This window comes from Scyliorhinus torazame, chromosome 16 (genome assembly GCF_047496885.1).
Source record: "Scyliorhinus torazame isolate Kashiwa2021f chromosome 16, sScyTor2.1, whole genome shotgun sequence".
In the NCBI taxonomy this organism is placed as follows: Eukaryota; Metazoa; Chordata; class Chondrichthyes; order Carcharhiniformes; family Scyliorhinidae; genus Scyliorhinus; species Scyliorhinus torazame.
The window spans coordinates 198,361,091-198,387,062 of NC_092722.1; the positions used below are offsets into that span (position 1 = coordinate 198,361,091).

At 51.0% G+C, this 25,972-nt stretch overlaps 1 protein-coding gene across 2 annotated transcripts in view; it reads left to right on the forward strand.

Annotated features, from left to right (window-relative positions):
* Positions 1-25,972, forward strand: part of LOC140393375 (uncharacterized) — a 288,449-nt gene that overhangs the window by 213,136 nt on the left and 49,341 nt on the right. For both annotated transcript variants that reach the window (XM_072479760.1, XM_072479759.1), the window contains exons 39-49: positions 902-973; positions 2,588-2,647; positions 10,550-10,612; positions 11,839-11,907; positions 15,543-15,674; positions 16,152-16,244; positions 18,022-18,138; positions 20,077-20,181; positions 21,665-21,814; positions 22,366-22,458; positions 23,787-23,915. In XM_072479760.1, coding sequence (XP_072335861.1) covers positions 902-973; positions 2,588-2,647; positions 10,550-10,612; positions 11,839-11,907; positions 15,543-15,674; positions 16,152-16,244; positions 18,022-18,138; positions 20,077-20,181; positions 21,665-21,814; positions 22,366-22,458; positions 23,787-23,915 — 1,083 coding nt within the window. The remainder of the gene's footprint in view (positions 1-901; positions 974-2,587; positions 2,648-10,549; positions 10,613-11,838; positions 11,908-15,542; positions 15,675-16,151; positions 16,245-18,021; positions 18,139-20,076; positions 20,182-21,664; positions 21,815-22,365; positions 22,459-23,786; positions 23,916-25,972) is intronic.

Genomic DNA, 25,972 nt, shown 5'->3' on the forward strand with positions numbered 1-25,972 from the left:
ATGCTGCCTTGATGTTGAGGGCAGTCACTCCCACCTCACCTCTGGCATTCAGCTCTTTTGTCCAAGTTTGAACCAAGGCTGTAATGAGGTCAGGAACTGGGTGACCCTGGCGGGACCCAAACTGAGCATCCGTGAGCAGGTTATTGCTGAGTAAGTGCCGCGTGATAGCACTGTTGCTGACTCCTTCCCTCACTTTGCTGATGTTTGAGTGTAGACTGATAATGCGTTGATTGGACAGGTTGCATTTTTGTGTACAGGACACACCTGGGCAATTTTCCCCATTGCCGGGTAGATGCCAGTGTTGAAGCTGTAGTGGAACATCTTGGCTAGGGGTGCGGCAAGTTTTGGAGCACATGTCTTCAGTACTATTGCTGAATATTGTCAAGGCCCATAACTGGTGCAATATCCAGGGCCTTCAGCCGTTTCTTGATATCACATGGGGTGCATCGTATTGGCTGCAGACTGACACCTGTGATGCTCGGGACATGAATGAAATGAAAATTGCTTATTGTCACCAGTAGGCTTCAAATGAAGTTACTGTGAAAAGCCCCTAGTCGCCACATTCCGGCGTCTGTTCGGGGAGGCTGGTACATCTGGAGGAGATCGAGATGGATCATCCACTCGGCACTTCTGGCTGAAGAATATTGGGTATGCTTCAACCTTATCTTTTGTTGGGTGTAGTGTGACCAGGACAGTCCCTTCAGGGGAATAGGAGACTGTTTCTGAGGTTTAACACTTGAGCCCAGTTGGAAGGTGAGGACACATTTTCTCATCTTCTACCCGAACATTATTCCAGAGGATCTGAGACAGCCGCTTCCATGTTTTTCCTATTGCAGTCTGCCAGTGACTGAGCATCACCTTGCACACAATCTCACTCGCACTCTCTGTTCTTATTCAACAGGTGGTTCATTTGTTCCTGGTCCCCCGGGACCCCCAGGTCCAGCTGGACCCCCCGGCCGGCAAGGTGGCAGAGGTCAGTATGTCGAATTAAACGTGTTTCTATAATATTCGCTGACACATCTCCCAATGATCTCACTCATTTGTGACCGAACCACCTGTCTCAGGCTCCCAGCTTCCTCTCCTGGGTCACGGGGCCAGCTCGGGGGAAGGGAGTGGGGAGTGGGAGAGAGGTGAAGTGGGAGAGAGGTGAAGTGGGAGAGAGGTGAAGTGGGAGAGAGGTGAAGTGGGAGAGAGGTGAAGTGGGAGAGAGGTGAAGTGGGAGAGAGGTGAAGTGGGAGAGAAGTGAAGTGGGAGTGGGGGAGGGGGAGTGGGGGAGGGGAGAGTGGGGGGAGGAGGAGGAGTGGGGGAGGGGAGAGTGGGGGAGGGGGAGTGGGGGAGGGGGAGTGGGAGTGGGGGAGGGGGAGTGGGGGAGGGGAGAGGGTGGGGGAGTGGGAGAGAGGTGGAGTGGGGGAGGGGGTAGAGGGAGTAGGGGAGGGGAGGGGGAGTGGGGGAGGTGAGGGGGAGTGGGGGAGGAGGAGTGGGGGAGGTGGGATGAGATGGGGGAGTGGGGAGAGGGGGTGAGGGGGAGTGGGGAAGAGGGGAATTGGAAGGGGGAAGTGGGGGAGGGGGGATTGGGAGGGGGAGTGTGGTAGTCACCACTGATGTATATATTGTATATATATAGGATGTTGATATAGGTGCTTTACGGTAAGGCCCCTGGTCTACAGGTATGGGGGTAGATCCCTGCCTGCTGGCTCCGCCCAGTAGGCGGAGTATAAATATGTGTGCGCCCAGTACAGCAGCCATTTTGTCAGCTGCTGTAGGAGGCCCCACATCTTCGATTACCTCCTACTCTCGTCTTTGTGTAATTGATCGTGCATCAGGGAGTGGGGGAGGGGGGATGTGGGGGAGGGGGGATTGGGAGAGGGGAGAGTGGGGGAGAGGTGAGTGTGGGGGAGAGGGAGTGGGGAGTTGGTGTTGGACTCAGTGCTGTTGAGAGGGGTGGGTGATTGGGATTCTCAATGTGATGTTAACCTTGTTGCAGCTTCTCCTTATTTTGGTGATGGTGGTGTTGTTACAAGGGCAGCATTTAATGCTCATTGTCTGAGGAGGAGGTGAGAAGCCTGGCTTGCTGGGCCATTCTGGAGTGCACTTAAAGGCAACCGATTGGTTTGTGAATGGAGTCGCATTCAGACCCAGGCTGGGTAAGCTTGCCACATTTCCTTCCCGAAAAGACATTCGTAAACCAGCTGTGTTTTTATAACGATTGGGTAATTCCACAATCACTTTCACTGAGATCAGTTTATTTCTGGATCTAAAGAGTAAATGTGAACTCTCAAAGCTCTGTGGTGGGATTTGAACCCTCAGTCTTGGAATTATTGGCCCTTTAACAGAAGCCTTGCAATACTAGCCTGTGATCCAGACATACTCTGTGCCTCAGACCCGGGTGAACAACACCCTGACAAAGGCACCTGATATTTCACACATCAGTATTCCGTGAACCCCTCACAGATGGAACGCCCTGATTCACTGGTTTAATGATTATTGAAAAGTTTGATTTGCAGCCAGAGAGACACACATTTGAGTGAGAAGATGACGGAACATTCAATCCCATTCTCACTCTTTCCTGATCTACTTGTGTTGCTAGGTGAAAGAGGAGAAATCGGAATTCCAGGGGCTCCTGGTATTCCCGGACGCTCATCCCGAGGTAGGAATATTGTTCATTCCAACCCCTGGGTTCTCCAGGATTGTTTTTACACTGAGTAACTGGGCAGCAGCTGGTCAGGTTATAGCTGTGGATAAAGCTGACCTGTGACCTGTCCTCGCTCCGCCCTGTCCCTGCTCAGGACCTCCCGCCTGCAATTAGTGCATCTGCTTTGGAATAAGAAACATCAGCTCCACGCTGAGCAGCAGGAAGAACTGCGATTGCTTCCACAAAGACCTTTTCCATAACGCATTTAACAATCTCCCAACACACCTTACAGCGAATGAACACCTTTTGAAATGTTGTGGGGTTATTGAAAGGGAGCAAACACAGCGGCCACTTTGAGCACAAAAAGTTGCCACAAGCAGGGGAGTGAAAATGACCCAGGTCATCTGTTCCATAATTTGGTTGAGGAAGAAATATTGACCCCAGGAAGTAAGGAATGTTCTCCTGCTCTATGTACAGTGAGCAGTAACAGTGAGGAGTATTCCCCTGTCCTGTGTACAGTGAGGAGTAACAGTGAGGAGTATTCCCCTGTCCTGTGTCAGTGAGGAGTAACAGTGAGGAGTATTCCCCTGTCCTGTGTACAGTGAGGAGTAACAGTGAGGAGTATTCCCCTGTCCTGTGTACAGTGAGGAGTAACAGTGAGGAGTATTCCCCTGTCCTGTGTCAGTGAGGAGTAACAGTGAGGAGTATTCCCCTGTCCTGTGTCAGTGAGGAGTAACAGTGAGGAGTATTCCCCTGTCCTGTGTACAGTGAGGAGTAACAGTGAGGAGTATTCCCCTGTCCTGTGTACAGTGAGGAGTATTTCCCTGACCTGTGTCAGTGAGGAGTAACAGTGAGGAGTATTCCCCTGTCCTGTGTACAGTGAGGAGTAACAGTGAGGAGTATTCCCCTGTCCTGTGTACAGTGAGGAGTAACAGTGAGGAGTATTCCCCTGTCCTGTGTGCAGTGAGGAGTAACAGTGAGGAGTATTTCCCTGTCCTGTGTGTAGTGAGGAGTAACAGTGAGGAGTATTCCCCTGTCCTGTGTCAGTGAGGAGTAACAGTGAGGAGTATTCCCCTGTCCTGTGTACAGTGAGAGTAACAGTGAGGAGTATTTCCCTGTCCTGTGTGTAGTGAGGAGTAACAGTGAGGAGTATTCCCCTGTCCTGTGTACAGTGAGGAGTAACAGTGAGGAGTATTCCCCTGTCCTGTGTCAGTGAGGAGTAACAGTGAGGAGTATTCCCCTGTCCTGTGTCAGTGAGGAGTAACAGTGAGGAGTATTTCCCTGTCCTGTGTGTAGTGAGGAGTAACAGTGAGGAGTATTTCCCTGTCCTGTGTGTAGTGAGGAGTAACAGTGAGGAGTATTTCCCTGTCCTGTATGTAGTGAGGAGTAACAGTGAGGAGTATTCCCCTGTCCTGTGTACAGTGAGGAGTATTTCCCTGACCTGTGTCAGTGAGGAGTAACAGTGAGGAGTATTTCCCTGTCCTGTGTACAGTGAGAGTAACAGTGAGGAGTATTTCCCTGTCCTGTGTGTAGTGAGGAGTAACAGTGAGGAGTATTCCCCTGTCCTGTGTCAGTGAGGAGTAACAGTGAGGAGTATTTCCCTGTCCTGTGTGTAGTGAGGAGTAACAGTGAGGAGTATTCCTCTGTCCTGTGTACAGTGAGGAGTAACAGTGAGGAGTATTTCCCTGTCCTGTGTACAGTGAGAGTAACAGTGAGGAGTATTTCCCTGTCCTGTGTACAGTGAGGAGTAACAGTGAGGAGTATTTCCCTGTCCTGTGTGTAGTGAGGAGTAACAGTGAGGAGTATTCCCCTGTCCTGTGTACAGTGAGGAGTAACAGTGAGGAGTATTCCCCTGTCCTGTGTACAGTGAGGAGTAACAGTGAGGAGTATTTCCCTGTCCTGTGTACAGTGAGGAGTATTTCCCTGTCCTGTGTCAGTGAGGAGTAACAGTGAGGAGTATTTCCCTGTCCTGTGTACAGTGAGGAGTAACAGTGAGGAGTATTCCCCTGTCCTGTGTCAGTGAGGAGTAACAGTGAGGAGTATTTCCCTGTCCTGTGTGTAGTGAGGAGTAACAGTGAGGAGTATTCCCCTGTCCTGTGTCAGTGAGGAGTAACAGTGAGGAGTATTTCCCTGTCCTGTGTGTAGTGTGGAGTAACAGTGAGGAGTATTTCCCTGTCCTGTGTACAGTGAGGAGTAACAGTGAGGAGTATTTCCCTGTCCTGTGTACAGTGAGGAGTAACAGTGAGGAGTATTCCCCTGTCCTGTGTCAGTGAGGAGTAACAGTGAGGAGTATTTCCCTGTCCTGTGTGTAGTGAGGAGTAACAGTGAGGAGTATTCCCCTGTCCTGTGTACAGTGAGGAGTATTTCCCTGTCCTGTGTCAGTGAGGAGTAACAGTGAGGAGTATTTCCCTGTCCTGTGTACAGTGAGGAGTATTTCCCTGTCCTGTGTCAGTGAGGAGTAACAGTGAGGTGTATTCCCCTGTCCTGTGTCAGTGAGGAGTAACAGTGAGGAGTATTCCCCTGTCCTGTGTACAGTGAGGAGTAACAGTGAGGAGTATTTCCCTGTCCTGTGTACAGTGAGGAGTAACAGTGAGGAGTATTTCCCTGTCCTGTGTCAGTGAGGAGTAACAGTGAGGAGTATTCCCCTGTCCTGTGTCAGTGAGGAGTATTTCCCTGTCCTGTGTGTAGTGAGGAGTAACAGTGAGGAGTATTCCCCTGTCCTGTGTACAGTGAGGAGTAACAGTGAGGAGTATTCCCCTGTCCTGTGTCAGTGAGGAGTAACAGTGAGGAGTATTCCCCTGTCCTGTGTCAGTGAGGAGTATTTCCCTGTCCTGTGTCAGTGAGGAGTAACAGTGAGGAGTATTTCCCTGTCCTGTGTAGTGAGGAGTAACAGTGAGGAGTATTCCCCTGTCCTGTGTACAGTGAGGAGTATTTCCCTGACCTGTGTCAGTGAGGAGTAACAGTGAGGAGTATTTCTCTGTCCTGTGTACAGTGAGGAGTAACAGTGAGGAGTATTTCCCTGTCCTGTGTGTAGTGAGGAGTAACAGTGAGGAGTATTTCCCTGTCCTGTGTACAGTGAGGAGTAACAGTGAGGAGTATTCCCCTGTCCTGTGTACAGTGAGGAGTAACAGTGAGGAGTATTTCCCTGTCCTGTGTGTAGTGAGGAGTAACAGTGAGGAGTATTCCCCTGTCCTGTGTCAGTGAGGAGTAACAGTGAGGAGTATTTCCCTGTCCTGTGTGTAGTGAGGAGTAACAGTGAGGAGTATTCCCCTGTCCTGTGTACAGTGAGGAGTATTTCCCTGTCCTGTGTCAGTGAGGAGTAACAGTGAAGAGTATTTCCCTGTCCTGTGTCAGTGAGGAGTAACAGTGAGGAGTATTCCCCTGTCCTGTGTGTAGTGAGGAGTAACAGTGAGGAGTATTTCCCTGTCCTGTGTACAGTGAGGAGTATTTCCCTGTCCTGTGTCAGTGAGGAGTAACAGTGAGGTGTATTCCCCTGTCCTGTGTCAGTGAGGAGTAACAGTGAGGAGTATTTCCCTGTCCTGTGTGTAGTGAGGAGTAACAGTGAGGAGTATTCCCCTGTCCTGTGTACAGTGAGGAGTAACAGTGAGGAGTATTTCCCTGTCCTGTGTACAGTGAGGAGTAACAGTGAGGAGTATTTCCCTGTCCTGTGTACGGTGAGGAGTAACAGTGAGGAGTATTTCCCTGTCCTGTGTGTAGTGAGGGGTAACAGTGAGGAGTATTTCCCTGTCCTGTGTACAGTGAGGAGTAACAGTGAGGAGTATTTCCCTGTCCCGTGTGTAGTGAGGAGTAACAGTGAGGAGTATTTCCCTGTCCTGTGTACAGTGAGGAGTAACAGTGAGGAGTATTCCCCTGTCCTGTGTACAGTGAGGAGTAACAGTGAGGAGTATTCCCCTGTCCTGTGTACAGTGAAGAGTAACAGTGAGGAGTATTTCCCTGTCCTGTGTCAGTGAGGAGTAACAGTGAGGAGTATTCCCCTGTCCTGTGTACAGTGAGGAGTAACAGTGAGGAGTATTTCCCTGTCCTGTGTGTAGTGAGGAGTAACAGTGAGGAGTATTTCCCTGTCCTGTGTGTAGTGAGGAGTAACAGTGAGAAGTATTTCCCTGTCCTGTGTACAGTGAGGAGTAACAGTGAGGAGTATTCCCCTGTCCTGTGTGTACTGAGGAGTAACAGTGAGGAGTATTTCCCTGTCCTGTGTCAGTGAGGAGTAACAGTGAGGAGTATTCCCCTGTCCTGTGTACAGTGAGGAGTAACAGTGATGAGTATTTCCCTGTCCTGTGTGTACTGAGGAGTAACAGTGAGGAGTATTTCCCTGTCCTGTGTCAGTGAGGAGTAACAGTGAGGAGTATTCCCCTGTCCTGTGTACAGTGAGGAGTAACAGTGATGAGTATTTCCCTGTCCTGTGTGTACTGAGGAGTAACAGTGAGGAGTATTTCCCTGTCCTGTGTACAGTGAGGAGTAACAGTGAGGAGTATTCCCCTGTCCTGTGTCAGTGAGGAGTAACAGTGAGGAGTATTTCCCTGTCCTGTGTACAGTGAGGAGTAACAGTGAGGAGTATCCCCCTGTCCTGTGTACAGTGAGGAGTAACAGTGAGGAGTATTCCCCTGTCCTGTGTACAGTGAGGAGTATTTCCCTGTCCTGTGTCAGTGAGGAGTAACAGTGAGGAGTATTCCCCTGTCCTGTGTACAGTGAGGAGTAACAGTGAGGAGTATTCCCCTGTCCTGTGTACAGTGAGGAGTAACAGTGAGGAGTATTTCCCTGTCCTGTGTACAGTGAGGAGTATATCCCTGTCCTGTGTACAGTGAGGAGTAACAGTGAGGAGTATTTCCCTATCCTGTGTGTAGTGAGGAGTATTTCCCTGTCCTGTGTACAGTGAGGAGTAACAGTGAGGAGTATTCCCCTGTCCTGTGTACAGTGAGGAGTAACAGTGAGGAGTATTCCCCTGTCCTGTGTACAGTGAGGAGTAACAGTGAGGAGTATTTCCCTGTCCTGTGTGTAGTGAAGAGTAACAGTGAGGAGTATTCCCCTGTCCTGTGTACAGTGAGGAGTAACAGTGAGGAGTATTCCTCTGTCCTGTGTACAGTGAGGAGTAACAGTGAGGAGTATTTCCCTGTCCTGTGTATAGTGAGGAGTAACAGTGAGGAGTATTCCCCTGTCCTGTGTACAGTGAGGAGTAACAGTGAGGAGTATTCCTCTGTCCTGTGTACAGTGAGGAGTAACAGTGAGGAGTATTTCCCTGTCCTGTGTACAGTGAGGAGTAACAGTGAGGAGTATTCCCCTGTCCTGTGTACAGTGAGGAGTAACAGTGAGGAGTATTCCCCTGTCCTGTGTACAGTGAGGAGTAACAGTGAGGAGTATTTCTCTGCTCACATGAGCATTACTCTACACCCCTGATCTCAGCTCTCTATACAGTGCAGCACTCCCTCAGTACTGACCCTCTGACGGTGCGGCACTCCCTCAGTACTGACCCTCTGACGGTGCGGCACTCCCTCAGTACTGACCCTCTGACAGTGCAGCACTCCCTCAGTACTGACCCTCTGACAGTGCGGCACTCCCTCAGTACTGACCCTCTGACAGTGCGGCACTCCCTCAGTACTGACCCTCTGACAGTGCAGCACTCCCTCAGTACTGACCCTCTGACAGTGCGGCACTCCCTCAGTACTGACCCTCTGACAGTGCGGCACTCCCTCAGTACTGACCCTCTGACAGTGCAGCACTCGCTCAGTACTGACCCTCTGACAGTGCAGCACTCCCTCAGTACTGACTCTCTGACAGCGCAGCACTCCCTCAATACTGACCCTCTGTAAGTGCAGCACTCCCTCAGTACTGACCCTCTGACAGTGCGGCACTCCCTCAGTACTGACCCTCTGCCAGTGCGGCACTCCCTCAGTACTGACCCTCTGACGATGCAGCACTCCCTCAGTGCTGACACTCTGACAGTGCGGCACTCCCTCAGTACTGACCCTCTGACAGTGCGTCGCTCCCTCCGTACTGACCCTCTGACAGTGCGGCACTCCCTCAGTACTGACCCTCTGACAGTGCAGCGCTCCCTCTGTACTGACCCTCTGACAACGCAGCATTCCCTCAGTACTGACCCTCTGACAGTGCGGCACTCCCTTAGTACTGACCCTCTGACAGTGCAGCACTCCCTCAGTGCTGACCCTCTGACATGGCAGCACTCCCTCAGTACTGACCCTCTGACAGTGCAGCACTCCCTCAGTACTGACCCTCTGACAGTGCAGCACTCCCTCAGTCCTGACCCTCTGACAGTGCAGCACTCCCTCGGTACTGACCCTCTGAAAGTGCATCACTCCCTCGGTACTGACCCTCTGACTGTGCAGCACTCCCTCAGTCCTGACCCTCTGACAGTGCAGCACTCCCTCGGTACTGACCCTCTGAAAATGCATCACTCCCTCAGTACTGACCCTCTGACAATGCAGCACTCCCTCAGTACTGACCCTCTGACAGTGCGCCACTCCCTCAGTACTGACCCTCTGACAGTGCAGCACTCCCTCGGTACTGACCCTCTGACAGTGCGGCACTCCCTCAGTACTGACCCTCTGACAGTGCAGCACTCCCTCGGTACTGACCCTCTGAAAGTGCAGCACTCCCTCAGTACTGTCCCTCTGACAGTGCGGCACTCCCTCAGTACTGACCCTCTGACAGTGCGGCACTCCCTCAGTACTGACCCTCTGACAGTGCAGCACTCCCTCAGTACTGACCCTCTGACAGTGCGGCACTCCCTCAGTACTGACCCTCTGACAGTGCAGCACTCCCTCAGTCCTGACCCTCTGACAGTGCAGCACTCCCTCGGTACTGACCCTCTGAAAGTGCATCACTCCCTCGGTACTGACCCTCTGACTGTGCAGCACTCCCTCAGTCCTGACCCTCTGACAGTGCAGCACTCCCTCGGTACTGACCCTCTGAAAGTGCATCACTCCCTCAGTACTGACCCTCTGACAATGCAGCACTCCCTCAGTACTGACCCTCTGACAGTGCGCCACTCCCTCAGTACTGACCCTCTGACAGTGCGGCACTCCCTCAGTACTGACCCTCTGACAGTGCAGCACTCCCTCGGTACTGACCCTCTGAAAGTGCAGCACTCCCTCAGTACTGTCCCTCTGACAGTGCGGCACTCCCTCAGTACTGACCCTCTGACAGTGCGGCACTCCCTCAGTACTGACCCTCTGACAGTGCAGCACTCCCTCAGTACTGACCCTCTGACAGTGCAGCACTCCCTCAGTACTGACCCTCTGACTGTGCAGCACTCCCTCAGTACTGACCCTCTGACAGTGCGGCACTCCCTCAGTACTGACCCTCTGACAGTGCAGCACTCCCTCAGTACTGACTCTCTGACAGTGCGGCACTCCCTCAGTACTGACCCTCTGACAGTGCAGCACTCCCTCAGTACTGACCCTCTGACAGTGCGGCACTCCCTCAGTACTGACCCTCTGACAGTGCGGCACTCCCTCAGTACTGACTCTCTGACAGTGCAGCACTCCCTCAGTACTGACCCTCTGACAGTGCGGAACTCCCTCAGTACTGACCCTCTGACAGTGCAGCACTCCCTCAGTACTGACCCTCTGACAGTGCAGCACTCCCTCAGGACAGCAATGAGAGTGTCAACATGAAGTTTGTGCTCCAGTCTCTGAATTGGGACATGAATCCACATCTTTCTGACTGAATAGTATGGAGGTTAAGCTCTGTGATACAAATGACTATCTGTCAGTATTTGTAAAAGACACATTAAGTCTGGGAGCTTGAGTGATTGTGGTTGAAGAGCTGATTCTCAGTCAGCGGAATTGAAAAGAGGAAATCTGAGGGGATTATTGGATAGATTATAATTTGAGATTTGCTGTCCGCAGTGTTAATCACCACCCTTCTCTCTGCATCCTGCAGTTCTAGCAAATGGCGGAGGCCTCCAAGGACCACCTGGACCTCCGGGCCCAGCAGGGCCACAAGGTGAGATTTGACCAGACAAAAGACCAGCCTGTCCCCGTAACCCAATAACCCCACCTCACTCTTTTGGCATTAAGGGGCAATTTATCATGGCCAATCCACCTAACCTGCACATGTTTAGACTGTGGGAAGAAACCGGAGCACCCGGAGGAAACCCACGCAGACACTGGGAGAACGTGCAGACTCCGCACAGACAGTGACCCAAGGCCCAAGGAATTGAACCCGGGACCCTGGGGCTGTGAGGCATCAGTGCTAACCACTGTGCCACCATGCTGTCCCTGCACCACCATGTCGCCCCTGAACAGCCATTATCACATAACTGAGGGGAGGGGTCTTGTCCTCATGGGCTTCCTGACTCTGCCTGAAATGTTCCTGATCTCAGTCAGACCCACACAACTCCTCACTTCTCTGATAATGCAAAGCCAGTCCTGGGAAGCCCTGGTCTATACCACAAGAACACAAAGAGCTTCGATATGTATTAGATAATCTCAGTTTACCACAATACAAAACAAAGAACAAAGAAAAGTACAGCACAGGAACAGGCCCTTCGGCCCTCCAAGCCCGTGCCGACCATGCTGCCCGTCTGAACTAAAATCTTCCGGGGTCCGTATCCCTCTATTCCCATCCTATTCATGTATTTGTCAAGATGCCCCTTAAATGTCACTATCGTCCCTGCTTCCACTACCTCCTCCGGTAGCGAGTTCCAGGCACCCACTACCCTCTGTGTAAAAAACTTGCCTCGTACATCTACTCTAAACCTTGCCCCTCTCACCTTAAACCTATGCCCCCTAGTAATTGACCCCTCTACCCCGGGGAAAAGCCTCTGACTATCCACTCTGTCTATGCCCCTCATAATTTTGTATACCTCTATCAGGTCTCCCCTCAACCTCCTTCGTTCCAGTGAGAACAAACCGAGTTTATTCAACCGCTCCTCATAGCTAATGCCCTCCATACCAGGCAACATTCTGGTAAATCTCTTCTGCACCCTCTCTAAAGCTTCCACAACCTTCTGGTAGTGTGGCGACCAGAATTGAACACTATACTCCAAGTGTGGCCTAACTAAGGTTCTATACAGCTGCAACATGACTTGCCAATTCTTATACTCAATGCCCCGGCCAATGAAGGCCAGCATGCCATCTGCCTTCTTGACTACGTTCTCCACCTGTGTAACATCTCTCGATATTTGTCCTCATCCTCTCCTCCCATTTAACTTCTCTTCCTCTCTCCAGGTCCTCCGGGAGAATCCAGATCGACTTCCAATGCTAACATCAGGCAGACGGTGATGGAATACCTGCAGAGTAAGTAACTATGGCAACACGAGCTAGATTATACTGATAATTACACAGTGCAGGCAGGCAGGGGAGGGTAGAGTGTGCAGGGGTATAATGGAAGGAGGGGTATATTGGATGCTGGGATATTACATATGAATTAGGAGCAGCAGGAGGCCATTCAGCCTGGTTCAAAGGTAGCTCACCACCACCTTCTCAAGGGCAGTTAGGGATGACGACTAAATACCGGCCGAGCCAGCGACGCCCAATCCCGTAAAGTAAGATTGGGTTGGATTCTCCGATCGCTGACGCCGAAATCGCGTTCAGCAATCGGCCAGAGAATCCATTTTTATGCTGGAATCGGGGGCGGGCCTTTCTCCGATGCTCCGCCCCCTCAAAAACAGCGTACACGGGAGTACGGCGCGTGTCACATGGACGGCCTCAGGACGTCACCTGAGGCCCTCCCCCGAGGGGCCGAGTCTCCGACGGCGTGGGGCGCGTGTCCTCACAACTTTCAGGGACCTGGCGTGGTCGCTGCGGACCGAGTCCAGCACCACCACAGTCGGGGGGGGTGGGGGGGGGGGCCGGGGGAGCCGTTCCGCTGGCAGGGCGGGGCTTCATTGCGGGGACTGGTGTGGAGTGGTCCGGGGTGGCGAGGGGGGGGTTACGGGGGCCAGTTTTTGGCAGGCCGGGTCCACGTACCGCCACTGCCACGTTGTACAGCGCAGCCGCCACAGGCCCACCACCGCGAATGCGCGGCCACGGACCATATCCGCAGGTAAAGACGGGGGCTATAGGCTGCACGGCTACTAGCCCCCCACCGGGCGCAGGGGCGGCGCCGACCTTTTGGTCTTAAGACCAGACGGATCCTGCAGACATAGCTGCAGAAACGGAGAATCCAGTCCATAGTTTTTAATCCTTTCTTAAATAAGGAGACCAGAATTGTACAGAAAATGTACAATTGTAGGGAAATGTCCCTACTTAACTATTCTGTTCCCCTTGCAATATACAACATTTTATTTCCTTCCTAATCACTTGCTGTACCTGGAGATTAATTTTTTGTGATTGATGTTCCTGGACACCCAGATCCCTCTGTACCACTGGGTTCTGCAATCTCTCTCCATTTCTATCCTACTTCCCAATGTGAACAAGTTCACCTTTTTCTCACCATATCCTCCAACTGCCAACTTCTGCTGACTCTCAAACTTAATAGCAAATGTTGTCCCCTTGTTCAAGAAGGGGAGTAGAGACAACCCCGGTAACTATAGACCAGTGAGCCTTACTTCTGTTGTGGGCAAAATCTTGGAAAGGTTTATGGGAGATAGGATGTATAATCATCTGGAAAGGAATAATTTGATTAGACATAGTCAACACGGTTTTGTGAAGGGTAGGTCGTGCCTCACAAACCTTATTGAGTTCTTTGAGAAGGTGACCAAACAGGTGGATGAGGGTAAAGCAGTTGATGTGTATGTGGATTTCAGTAAAGCGTTTGATAAGGTTCCCCACGGCAGGCTACTGCAGAAAATACGGAGGCATGGGATTCAGTGTGATTTAGCAGTTTGGATCAGAAATTGGCTAGCTGGAAGAAGACAAAGGGTGGTGGTTGATGGGAAATGTGCAGACTGGAGTCCAGTTACTAGTGGTGTACCACAAGGATTTGTTTTGGGGCCACTGCTGTTTGTCATTTTTATAAATGACCTAAAGGAGGGTGTAGAAGGATGGGTGAGTAAATTTGCAGATGACACTAAAGTCGGTGGAGTTGTGGACAGTGTGGAAGGATGTTACAAGTTACAGAGGGACATAGATAAGCTGCAGCGCTGGGCTGAGAGGTGGCAAATGGAGTTTAATGCAGAAAAGTGTGAGGTGATTCATTTTGGAAGGAATAACGGGAAGACAGAGTACTGGGCTAATGGTAAGATTCTTGGCAGTGTGGATGAGCAGAGAGATCTCGGTGTCCATGTACATAGATCCCTGAAAGTTGCCACTCGGGCTGAGAGGGTTGTTAAGAAGGCGTACGGTGTGTTAGCTTTTATTGGTAGAGGGATTGAGTTTCGGAGCCATGAGGTCATGTTGCAGCTGTACAAAACTCTGGTGCGGCCGCATTTGGAGTATTGCGTGCAATTCTGGTCGCCGCATTATAGGAAGGATGTGGAAGCATTGGAAAGGGTGCAGAGGAGATTTACCAGAATGTTGCCTGGTATGGAGGGAAGATCTTATGAGGAAAGGCTGAGGGACTTGAGGCTGTTTTCGTTAGAGAGAAGAAGGTTAAGAGGTGACTTAATTTAGGCATACAAGATGATCAGAGGATTGGATAGGGTGGACAGTAAGAGCCTTTTTCCTCGAATGGTGATGTCTAGCACGAGGGGACATAGCTTTAAATTGAGGGGAGATAGATATAAGGCAGATGTCAGAGGTAGGTTCTTTACTCAGAGAGTAGTAAGGGCCTGGAATGCCCTGCCTGCAACAGTAGTGGACTCGCCAACACTAAGGGCATTCAAATGGTCATTGGATAGACATATGGATGATAAGGGAATAGTGTAGATGGGCTTTAGAGTGGTTTCACAGGTCGGTGCAACATCGAGGGCCGAAGGGCCTGCACTGCGCTGTAATGTTCTATGTTCCATGTTCTAATCCCTTTGCAGACTCCTGTGTCACTTTTTCTAATTACTCTCTTACCTATCTTTTACATCACCAGAAAAGGTAATGATCATATATTCAGTCCCTTCCTCCAAGTCATTGGTACAGATTGGAAACAGTTGGGGTCTGAGCACTGGCCCCTGTGGCACTCCGCTGGCTACATCTTGCCAACCCAAATACTTTTTATGCTCATTCTCCGTTTCCTGTCCTTTCTCCATGCCAATATGTTCCATTGCACAATGAACTCTTTGCAAATACCTTCTGGAAATGCAAGTAAATCGCATGTACAGAGTTCCTTTATCCATATTGCTTGTTGCTTCCTCAAAGAACTCTAAGAAATTAGTTAAAGGTGATTTCACTTTCACAGAACCATGTTGACTCTGCCTGATTTCATTGAGATTTTATAATTGCCCTGTTATAACCTCCTTAATGATAGATTCCAACATTTTCCACTTCCCCTGGGTCACTGTCCGTGTGGAGTTTGCACATTCTCCCCATGTCTGTGTGGGTCTCACCCCCACAACCCAAAGATGTGCAGGGTAGGTGGATTGGCCACGCTAAATTGCCCCTTATTTGGAAAATAAAATTGGAACTCTAAATTTATTTATTTTTAACTGAGCGATGGCATTGGGATGTTCTCCTGACAGCTAGCCACACAATTCCACTCGCTTCCATGTTGAGTGCCCAAGATTGTAAAAGTCTGGGCCTGATTCACATCTCCCTCCTTTCTTGAACAGAGGAGCCACTTTCACTGTTTCCCAGTCCGTTGGAACCTTCCCAGAATCTGGGAAATTTTGGAAAATTAAAACCAGTGCATCAACTATCTCAGTACCTACTTCCAGATTGAAGTCCATCGGGTCCTGGGGACTTGTCAGCCTTTAGTTCTAATAATGTTCTCAGTACCTTTCCCCTGTTTTAATTTCCCTCCTCCCTTTTAACATGGGGGTGGGGTGGAGTGGGGGGGGGTGAGGAGGGGGGTTACTTTGTTGCTGCAAGAGGGGTTTCACCCGAACTGCTTGGTTTTGCAGGTGATGGCATCCGCCGATCGATCGTTGGACTGCCAGGTCCACCTGGACCCCAGGGTCCAAAGGGGGATCGTGGAATGCTGGGGCGTCAGGAATTTTCGGAGATCTCCAGCCAAGTAATTGATTACATGAGAAGTAAGATCCATCTCTCCTGTTGTTGAGCCTCAGAACCTTCCCAACGTTGTCAGAGATAGAGGAGCTGTCCATCGTGGTCCTGGTCGCAGCAGCACAGGAAGATCCCAGGTTCCACCTCACTTGTTTGGGCCTCAATCCTAAAATAATCCAGGGTTTCTGCTCCTGAGTGGAGCAGCTCTTCCCACAGGTCAAGATTCTGGTTCAGGGTTGGGGGGGGGGGTTTCTAAGGAACAGACCACGCCAGGTTGTGATGCCACTCCCTGTGAAATAGCTGACTGGCATTCAAAGTCTGGGTTCCCTGGTGAAGAATGTCTGACTGGCACCAATTGTACCCCAACATTGCTCAGTGTCTGTGAGACTCTAACCCCAGCCTGAGGTTTCACCCAAACCCAGGGCCGTACCCCAAACCAGACTATACACCAATCTGGTCACAGGAGATTTAAAGGTAAAGTCACCTGGTGAATGTCTTTTTTTCAGATTCGGGAGTGGGTGCAGGCGGGAGAGGGCCTCCAGGACCACCCGGCCCCCCAGGGGCAATAACAAACGCTGATCTGTCGCTCTATCTGCAAAGTAAGTACCCAGACGGCTGGAAGTCAGATACAGAGGCTCAGGATTCCTCACTCTGCCCAGTTGACGGGAGGATGGATGGACGTGAGCTTAATCGAGAGAATGAGACAGGAATACGGAGTCAGTCACAGGGCAAATGTCCAGGTGTAATGCAGACTTCAAAAATATCACCGCACTTTAATATCTTAGATCCTATGTTGTTCATTAGTGGACTGTTTAGATTCCTCATTGAGAGCTAGCTGAACGGCCACTGTCTGTGACATAATCTCTCTGACTCCAATTCCTAATTTCAACACCGTGAGGGAGCCTGTATCTCACCCCGTGCTGTACCTGTCCTGGGAGTGTTTGATGGGGACAGTGTAGAGGGAGCTTTACTCTGTATCTAACCCCGTGCTGTACCTGTCCTGGGAGTGTTTGATGGGGACAGTGTAGAGGGAGCTTTACTCTGTATCTAACCCCGTGCTGTACCTGTCCTGGGAGTGTTTGATGGGGACAGTGTAGAGGGAGCTTTACTCTGTATCTAACCCCGTGCTGTACCTGTCCTGGGAGTGTTTGATGGGGACAGTGTAGAGGGAGCTTTACTCTGTATCTAACCCCGTGCTGTACCTGTCCTGGGAGTGTTTGATGGGGACAGTGTAGAGGGAGCTTTACCCTGTATCTCACCCCGTGCTGTACCTGTCCTGGGAGTGTTTGATGGGGACAGTGTAGAGGGAGCTTTACTCTGTATCTAACCCCGTGCTGTACCTGTCCTGGGAGTGTTTGATGGCGACAGTGTAGAGGGAGCTTTACTCTATATCTAACCCCGAGCTGTACCTGTCCTGGGAGTGTTTGATGGGGACAGTTTAGAGGGAGCTTTACTCTATATCTAACCCCGAGCTGTACCTGTCCTGGGAGTGTTTGATGGGGACAGTGTGAAGGGAGCTTTACTCTGTATCTAACTCCGTGCTGTCCCTGTCCTGGGAGTGTTTGATGGGGACAGTGTAAAGGGAGCTTTACTCTGTATCTAACCCCGTGCTGTACCTGTCCTGGGAGTGTTTGATGGGGACAGTGCAGAGGGAGCTTTACTCTGTATCTAACCCCGAGCTGTACCTGTCCTGGGTGTGTTTGATGGGGACAGTGTAGAGGGAGCTTTACTCTGTATCTAACCCCGTGCTGTACCTGTCCTGGGAGTGTTTGATGGGGACAGTGTAGAGGAAGCTTTACTCTGTATCTAACCCCGTGCTGTACCTGTCCTGGGAGTGTTTGATGGGGACAGTGTAGAGGGAGCTTTACTCTGTATCTAACCCCGTGCTGTACCTGTCCTGGGAGTGTTTGATGGGGACAGTGTAGAGGGAGCTTTACTCTGTATCTAACCCTGAGCTGTACCTGTCCTGGGAGTGTTTGATGGGGACAGTATAGAGGGAGCTTTACTCTATCTAACCCCGTGCTGTACCTGTCCTGGGAGTGTTTGATGGGGACAGTATAAAGGGAGCTTTACTCTATATCTAACCCCGTGCTGTACCTGTCCTGGGAGTGTTTGATGGGGACAGTGAAGAGGGAGCTTTACTCTGTATCTAACCCCGAGCTGTACCTGTCCTGGGAGTGTTTGATGGGGACAGTGTAGAGGGAGCTTTACTCTGTATCTTACCCCGTGCTGTACCTCTCCTGGGAGTGTCTGATGGAACAGCAATGTAAAGAGTGATCCTATGTGGAGAGTAGGTGGTCATGGTGGGTTAGCACAAGCCTATACGGAGTGTGACAATAACTCTGTTATTCACTGCCTGGTTTCTGTGTCCTACAGATGATGATGTCCAACGATATCTCCGCGGACCCCGGGGTCCTCCTGGAGCACCAGGCCCTCGAGGGGATGGGCTGAGTCGGTTGGAGCTGGAGGCTTACATCACCGATTACACCAGAAGTAATTCTCAACCTCGGAGCCTTTTGTAAATTCACAGTGGCCTTTGTAACCGTGTGAATGTGTCCATGTATGTGCCTGTATGGGTTTCCGTATGAATGCGTGCGTACAGTGAATGTACATGTGTACACTGAATGTACATGTGTACAGTGAATGTACATGTGTACACTGAATGTACATGTGTACAGTGAATGTACATGTGTACACTGAATGTATATGTGTACAGTGAATGTATATGTGTGTCGTAAATGTATATGTGTACACTGAATGTATATATGTACACTTCTTATGCGTAGAGGACAGAGGCAGCAACCAGCACCTCGAAGAAAGATACAACCCTCTCCAATCGAATCAAGTCTAATCCAATCCAGTCCAATCCAGTCCAGTCCAATCCAATCCAGTCCAGTCCAATCCAATCCAATCCAATTCAGTCCAATCCAATCCAGTCCAGTTGAATCCAGTCCAATTGAACCCAATCCAAGCGAATCCAGTCCAATCCAGTCCACTCCGGTCAAGTCCAATCCCATCCGATCAAATCCAGTCCAGTCCAATCCAAGTGAGTCCAATCCAGTCCAATCCAGTCCAATCCAATCCAATCCGGTCAAAACCAGTCCAGACCAATCCAAGCGAATCCAATCCAATCGAGTCCAATCCAATCGAGTCCAATCCAATTGAATCCAGTCCAATCCAGTCCAGTCCAGTCCAAACCAACCCAATCCAGTCCAATCTAATCCGGTCAAATCCAGTCCAGTCCAATCCAATCCAAGTGAATCCAATCCAATACAATCCAGTCCTGTCCAGTCCAGGCCAATCCAATCGAGTCCAATCCAATTGAATCCAGTCCAATCCAGGCCAGTCCAGTCCAATACAATCCAGTCCAGTCCAGTCCAGTTCAATCCAGTCCAGTCCAGTCCAATACAATACAGTCCAGGCCAATCCAGGCCAGGCCAATCCAGTCCAGGACAATCCAGTCCAGTCCAGTCCAGTCCAGTCCAATCCAGTCTAATCCAGTCCTCAAGCGTTGAGAACGTCTGTCTGGTGTGTGTTGTGTGCAGTAAGTGTTGCATAATGGTGACCAGTCGAGATACACAGAGGGCGGGGGGGGGCTGCTGTGGTTGGTGGTGACTGTGTTGTGACAGGCGCAGTATCCCTGATCTTTCAGGGCAGTCAGTGAGTCCGTTATCAAACCCAGAGGCCTCCCCTCTGCTGGTTGGTCCTCAGCCTGTTTTAGATGGTTGTGTCCTGCTGGAGGCTCAGTCCCACTGGGCCCTGGAGGGAAGCTGCAGTATCACTAAACCCATTCCTGGAATGAAGAGATTGTCTTCTGAAGAAATGTTGAGCAGGTTGGGCCTATACCCATTGGAGTTTAGAAAAGGTGGTCTTATTATAACATCCTGAGGGGACTCGATAGGGCAGATACCCAGAAGATGCTCCCTTTGTGGGGGAGACTAGAATCGGGAGACACATTTTAAAAATAAGGGATCTCCATTTTAAGATTGAGATGAGGAGAAACCGTTTCTCCGGAAGGCTCGTTGGTGTGTGGAATTGTCAGACAGCTGAGGAGGCTGGTCTTTCAGCTTATTCAAGACCGAGTTAGACAGACTTTTGATAGACAATCGAGTCAAAGGTTCTGGGGGACAGACAGCAGAGTGGAACTGAGACCACAAGCACACCAACCGGAATCTTATTGAATGGTGGAGCAGGCTTGAAGGGCCGAATGGCCTCCTCCTGTTCCTATGATCCTATGTAGTGTGAGAGGCCAGACCCTCACCTCACAGTCGGAATTCTTCCCCACCTGGGACTCAGCAATGCCTTTACCCCCGGTTATTAACCCTCACACTCAGATCTATGCTGCTAGGGACTGGTACCAAACAAAGGTACAGTCACACACGATGTCTCCCTCACATCACTCACACTTTACCAATTTCTCTTTTCTTCCAGGTTGGGTGGCTGGGTCAGGCCAGCCGGGTCCCCCAGGACCTCCAGGTGCTCCTGGTACCCCAGGGTCTATCTCTGCGACAGGGGACTTCAGTGCCATCATCCAGGGTAAGCAGCACCTCAATAACCAAGTGGCCAGGTCTGGTTTGAGGGGATTTGGTCGAGACTCACAGGTCTGTGGGGCTCTATGCAGTCAATGGCTTTTCCACTGCTTGTGTTAAACCACAGGGAGAGGGGGGGTGTGGGGGGGGTGTGGGGGGGGGGGGTATATGACAAACTCATTTAGGAGGTGACGTAGCCGACAGGGGACGTCAAACGTGTCAGTAACCAAATTTAAAAAGGAGCAAGATGAACGATTAGAGAAGATAAACAGGTCAACGGAATTCACTTGTGGATCAACCACCAGACAATTTAATGAAAGAATGGTGTAAAGGGGCTGAATGGCCTGTTCCAGCTCCATAAATCCGACATCCCTCACACGCCGTGGGTGGAACGATCTCAGTCAGCGTGAAGCAGAGTCGTTCAGTGAAAGGCCATTAGCAGACCGGGAGGCCGTCTCCCTGGGCGTCAGGTGCTGTTTCCCATCCAATGCACGTCACCTTATACTTCTCAACATTAAAACCGATCTCCCCCTAGCCACAGCCATTCATTAATTCTGTCTCCAGTTCTTGGTGGGCCCTTTTTCTTCTTTACCTTAGCCAAATGGCCACGTGGTTATCAGCAAGTTGGCTGGTGTTTCGGAGTGAGCACCAACCGGACTCCCAAGGGTCAGAGAGCCTCTAAACACCGTTCCCTTTTTCTTCACCTGCAGTCCGGTTTCTATGTTTTCATGGAATCTACAGAAACCAGCCCCCCAGCTCAATTGGGCCATGCTGGTGTGGACCCCCCCCCCCCCCCCCCACTCAACTAAATCTCACCCTGTCACCGTATCCTTCTAGTCCTTTCTCCCCCCTGTTCTTTAATCAGCTTCCCTTAAAATCATCTATGATAATAATAATCATTATTGTCACAAATAGGCTGACATTAACACTGCAATGGAGTTATTGTGAAATCCCCTCGTCCCCACATTCCGGCACCTGTTCGGGTACACTGAGGGAGAATTCAGAATGTCCAATCCACCTAACAGCACGTCTTTGGACTGTGGGAGGAAACCGGAGCACCCGGAGGAAACCCACGCAGACACGGGGAGAACGTGCAGACTCCACACAGACAGTGACCCAAGCCGGGAATCGAACCCGGGACCCTGGAGCTGTGAAGCAACAGTGCTAACTACCGTGCCACCATGCTGCCCTTCACTTCAACCATTCTCTTTGGGAGAAGCTGCCACATTCTCACCCTCTCTGCAGTAAGGAGATATCTCCGGATTTCCCCATTGAATTTATTACTGACTCACTTATATTTTTTGTCCCTGGTCTTAGATTCCTCCCCAACTGAAAATATCTTCTATATGTTTACCCTATCGAACTCTGTCATAATTTTAAAGATCTTTATCAGGTTTAGAGAAAAGATCCCTGGTCTGTCGAGCCATTCCTGGTGGTTATAATCTCTCAATTTATTGAATGTGCTGCTGATTTTCAAATTTCCTCTCCAGATGAAAATATTCGAAGATATTTGATGGGACCACCGGGTCCACCAGGCCCGGAAGGACCACCTGGACGCTCGGGTTACACAGCGGTAGAAGGAGCCAGTGCACGGCTCAATTACGGAGACATCGCCACCCGTGTCCGAGATTACATGAGGAGTAAGTGTGGGATGGACATTTGGCAGATGGAGGGCAATGTGGGAAAATAGGAGGGGGGGGTGGGGGTGGGGGTGGGGGGGGGTGGGGGTGGGGGGGGGGTGGGGGGGGTGGGGGGGGGGGTGGGGGGGGTGGGGGGGGGGCGCTGCTGAACAGGGGGGGGGGATAGAACCTTAAAATCAGGGCCCAATTAGGGCTGATGTCGGGAAACACTTCCTCACTGAGAGGGGGGGGGGGGGCATCAGGGCTGCAACAAGGAGTCAATTGGAGTTTTTCAGACGGAGATGGATTGTGGGTAAGGGCATTGAGAACCATGCAGCAAAGGTGGGTGAATGGACAGTCAGCTGTCGGTACCGGTTGGTGGCGGTGAAGTGGGCTTACTGTCCCTGCAGTGGTGCTCAGGACAATAAGATTGACTTTTCACCGAGGTTCACGTGTTTTTGATGGTGCGAAGGCGACTGCTGTTTATCAAACTGGCACTGTGCCTTTGTGAGTCCAATGCTGCGTGACACAGATGATTTCATGGCTCCTTGTATTTCTGTTTCCACTGTCAGGTTCAGGAATGAGTCTGGGGGTCCAAGGCCCACCTGGCCCACCTGGCTCACCGGGTTCCGTGTCCAGCGGTGAGCTGATGGCCCTTCTACAGAGTAAGTATCGGGCAGCAGTGGAATTAAATGTATACCTTCCCAGCCCAGCTCCCACAAACCCAGCTTCCCAAATGTAATGAGATGAGGTAACAGGTTATACTCGAGGTTATTAACAGTGTGACAGTATGCTGTCAATCATTACCAGCTTGACACAGGATATGGTGTATCAGTCACATGACTTGTACTCAGTTGGGGTCAGACGTACGATCCATAGCCTTCTTGTTGACCGGTTTTATATGTAGTCTTATCTATAAATAAAGAACCAACAACACTTTGTTACCAATCCTAGTCCTGTGATTGGTACAGTTACATCAAGGGAAGAAGATAACCACAGAAGACCAGTTCCGCACACGCCAGCTGCCCACACGCCAGCTACCCACACGCCAGCTGCCCACACGCCAGCTGCCCACACGCCAGCTACCCACACGCCAGCTGCCCACACGCCAGCTGCCCACACGCTAGCGCTTCAGCTCCCCACACGCCAGCTGCCCACACGCCAGCTCCCCACACGCCAGCTGCCCACACGCCAGCTCCCCACACGCCAGCTCCCCACACGCCAGCTCTCCAGCTGCCCACACGCCAGCTGCCCACACGCCAGCTGCCCACACGCCAGCTCTCCAGCTCCCCACACGCCAGCTGCCCACACGCCAGCTGCCCACACGCCAGCTGCCCACATGCCAGCTCTCCAGCTGCCCACACGCCAGCTCCCCACACGCCAGCTGCCCACACGCCAGCTCTTCAGCTCCCCACACGCCAGCTGCCCACACGCCAGCTGCCCACACGCCAGCTCTCCAGCTGCCCACACGCCAGCTGCCCACACGCCAGCTCCCCACATGCCAGCTCCCCACACGCCAGCTGCCCACACGCCAGCTCTCCAGCTGCCCACACGCTAGTTGACCAGTTGCTCCGCACTCAGAGTCGCAGCTTGCCCTGTGCTGACACCTTTTGTAAAATTCATTTCCGGGATGTGGGTGTCGCTGGGCCAGCATTTATTACCCATCCCTAATTGCCCTGCAGAAGGTGGGGGTGAGCTGCCTTCTTGTAGGTACACCCACAGTGCTGTTAGGGAGGGAGTTTCAGGATGTTGCCCCAGCGACAGCGAAGGAACGGCGATATATTTCCCAGTCGGGATAGTGAGTGACTTGGAGGGGAACCTCCAGCTGGTGGGGTTCCCAGGTATCTGCCCTGACCACCTTAGTGGTAATGGTCGTGGGTCTCAGAAGGTGCTGTCAACCTGACCCCTCCAATGTTCATTGTGTAGAAACTATTTGTTGTGCTTATTGTGTTTACTGCACGTTCTGAACAAACTCTCATTCTTTTTAATTTAGCCTCTTCTTTTCGAAGGATTCTCAGCCAGCCTGGGCCTCCTGGGGTTCCGGGTCTGCCAGGACCAGTTGGACCTCCCGGTCTCGGAGGCGGGAACTTCCGCATTGAAGACATTGTTTCCTACATTCAAAGTAATTTCATTTATTATCATTTTTAATAAATATTTTCTCTAATTTTGGGTGTGACGCCCTCCAACTTTGACTGACGCTCAGTGCCCACTATGCAGGTGCGGAATTGGGGCTTTATTGAGGTGAGGTCGGGACGTGGTGCCCTCGGACCTTCTGCGGTCAATTCTGAGGCTTCAGAAGTGGCGGTGGGGGGTAGGTGGTACTAGGCAGTGGGAAGAGGGCAGGAGCACTGTCACTGTGGAGTGAGACTGAGAGATTCCTCTGGATGTTCCTGAGTCTGTGGGATATGGATTGATTGGTGATTGTGTCAGTGCTGTGCAAATTAGCTGTAACCTTGGGCGTTAAGACCATAAGGCATAGGAGCAGCTGTGGAAAGAATGTTGTGTTTGTGGTGTTGTGTATACAGACAGAGGAGCAGAATTAGGCCACTCGGCCCATCGAGTCTGCTCCGCCATTCAATCATGGCTGATATTTTCTCATCCCCATTCTTCTGCCTTTTCCCCATTACCCCTGATCCCCTTATTAATCAAGAACCTATCTATCTCTGTCTTAAAGACACTCAGTAATTTGGTCTCCACAGCCTTCTGCGGCAAAGAGTTCCACAGATTCACCACCCTCTGGCTGAAGAAATTCATCCCTCATCTCCGTTTTAAAGGATCGTCCCTTTAGTCTGAGACGATGTCCTCTGGTTCTAGTTTTTCCTACAAGTGGAAACATCCCCGCCACGTCCACTCTATCCAGGCCTCGCAGTATCCTGTAAGTTTCAATAAGATCCCCCCTCATCCTTCTAAACTCCAACAAGTACAGACCCCGAGTCCTCAACCATTCCTCATACGACAAACTCTTCATTCCAGCGATCATTCTTGTGAACCTCCTCTGGACCCTTTCCAAGGCCAGCACATTCATCCTGAGATACAGGGCCCCAAACTGCTCACAATACTCCAAATGACGTCTGACCAGAGCCTTATACAGCCTCAGAAGTACATCCCTGGTCTTGTATTCTAGCCCTCTCGACATGAATGCTAACATTGCATTTGCCTTCTTAACTGCCGACTGAACCTGCACATTAACCTTAATAGAATCGTGAGCAAGGACTCCCAAGTCCCTTTGTGCTTCCTAAGCATCTCCCCATTTAGAAAATAGTCTATGCCTAAATTCCTCCATCCAAAGTGCATACCTCACACTTTTCTAATTGTATTCCATCTGCCACTTCATTGCACACTCTCCTAGCCTGTCCAAGTCCTTCTGCAGCCCGCCTGCTTCCTCAATACTACCTGTACCTTGGCACAGTAACGCAGTAGTTAGCACTGTTGCTTCACAGCTCCAGGGTCCCAGGTTCGATTCCCGGCTTGGGTCACTGTCTGTGCGGAGTCTGCACGTTCTCCCCGTGTCTCAGTTGGTTTCCTCCGGGTGCTCCGGTTTCCTCCCACAAGTCCCGAAAGACGTGCTTTTGGGTGAATTGGACATTCTGAATTCTCCCTCTGTGTACCCAAACAGGCGCCGGAGTGTGGCGACTAGAGGCTTTTCACAGTAAGTTCATTGCAGTGTTAATGTAAGCCTACTTGCGACAATAAAGATTATTATTATTAGGCAGCACGGTGGCGCAGTGGTTAGCACTGCTGCCTCACGGCGCTGAGGTCCCAGGTTCGATCCCGGCTCTGGGTCACTGTCCGTGTGGAGTTTGCACATTCTCCCCGTGTTTGCGTGGGTTTCACCCCCACAACCCAAAGATGTGCAGGCTAGGTGGATTGGCCGCGCTAAATTGCCCCTTAATTGGAAAAGAAAATTAATTGTGTACACTAAATTTTTTTTTAAAAGATTATTATTATATCTTTGTATCATCTACAAACGTAGCAACAGTGCCTTCAGTACGTTCTTCCAGATCATTAATGTATATTGTGAAAGGTTGTGGTCCCAGCACAGACACCTGAGGCACACCACTAGTCATCCTGAAAAAGACCCCTTTAGCCCCACTCTCTGCCTTCTGCCAGTCAGCCAATCCTCTATCCATGCCAGGATCTTACCCCTAACACCATGGGCTTTTAACTTATTTACAACCT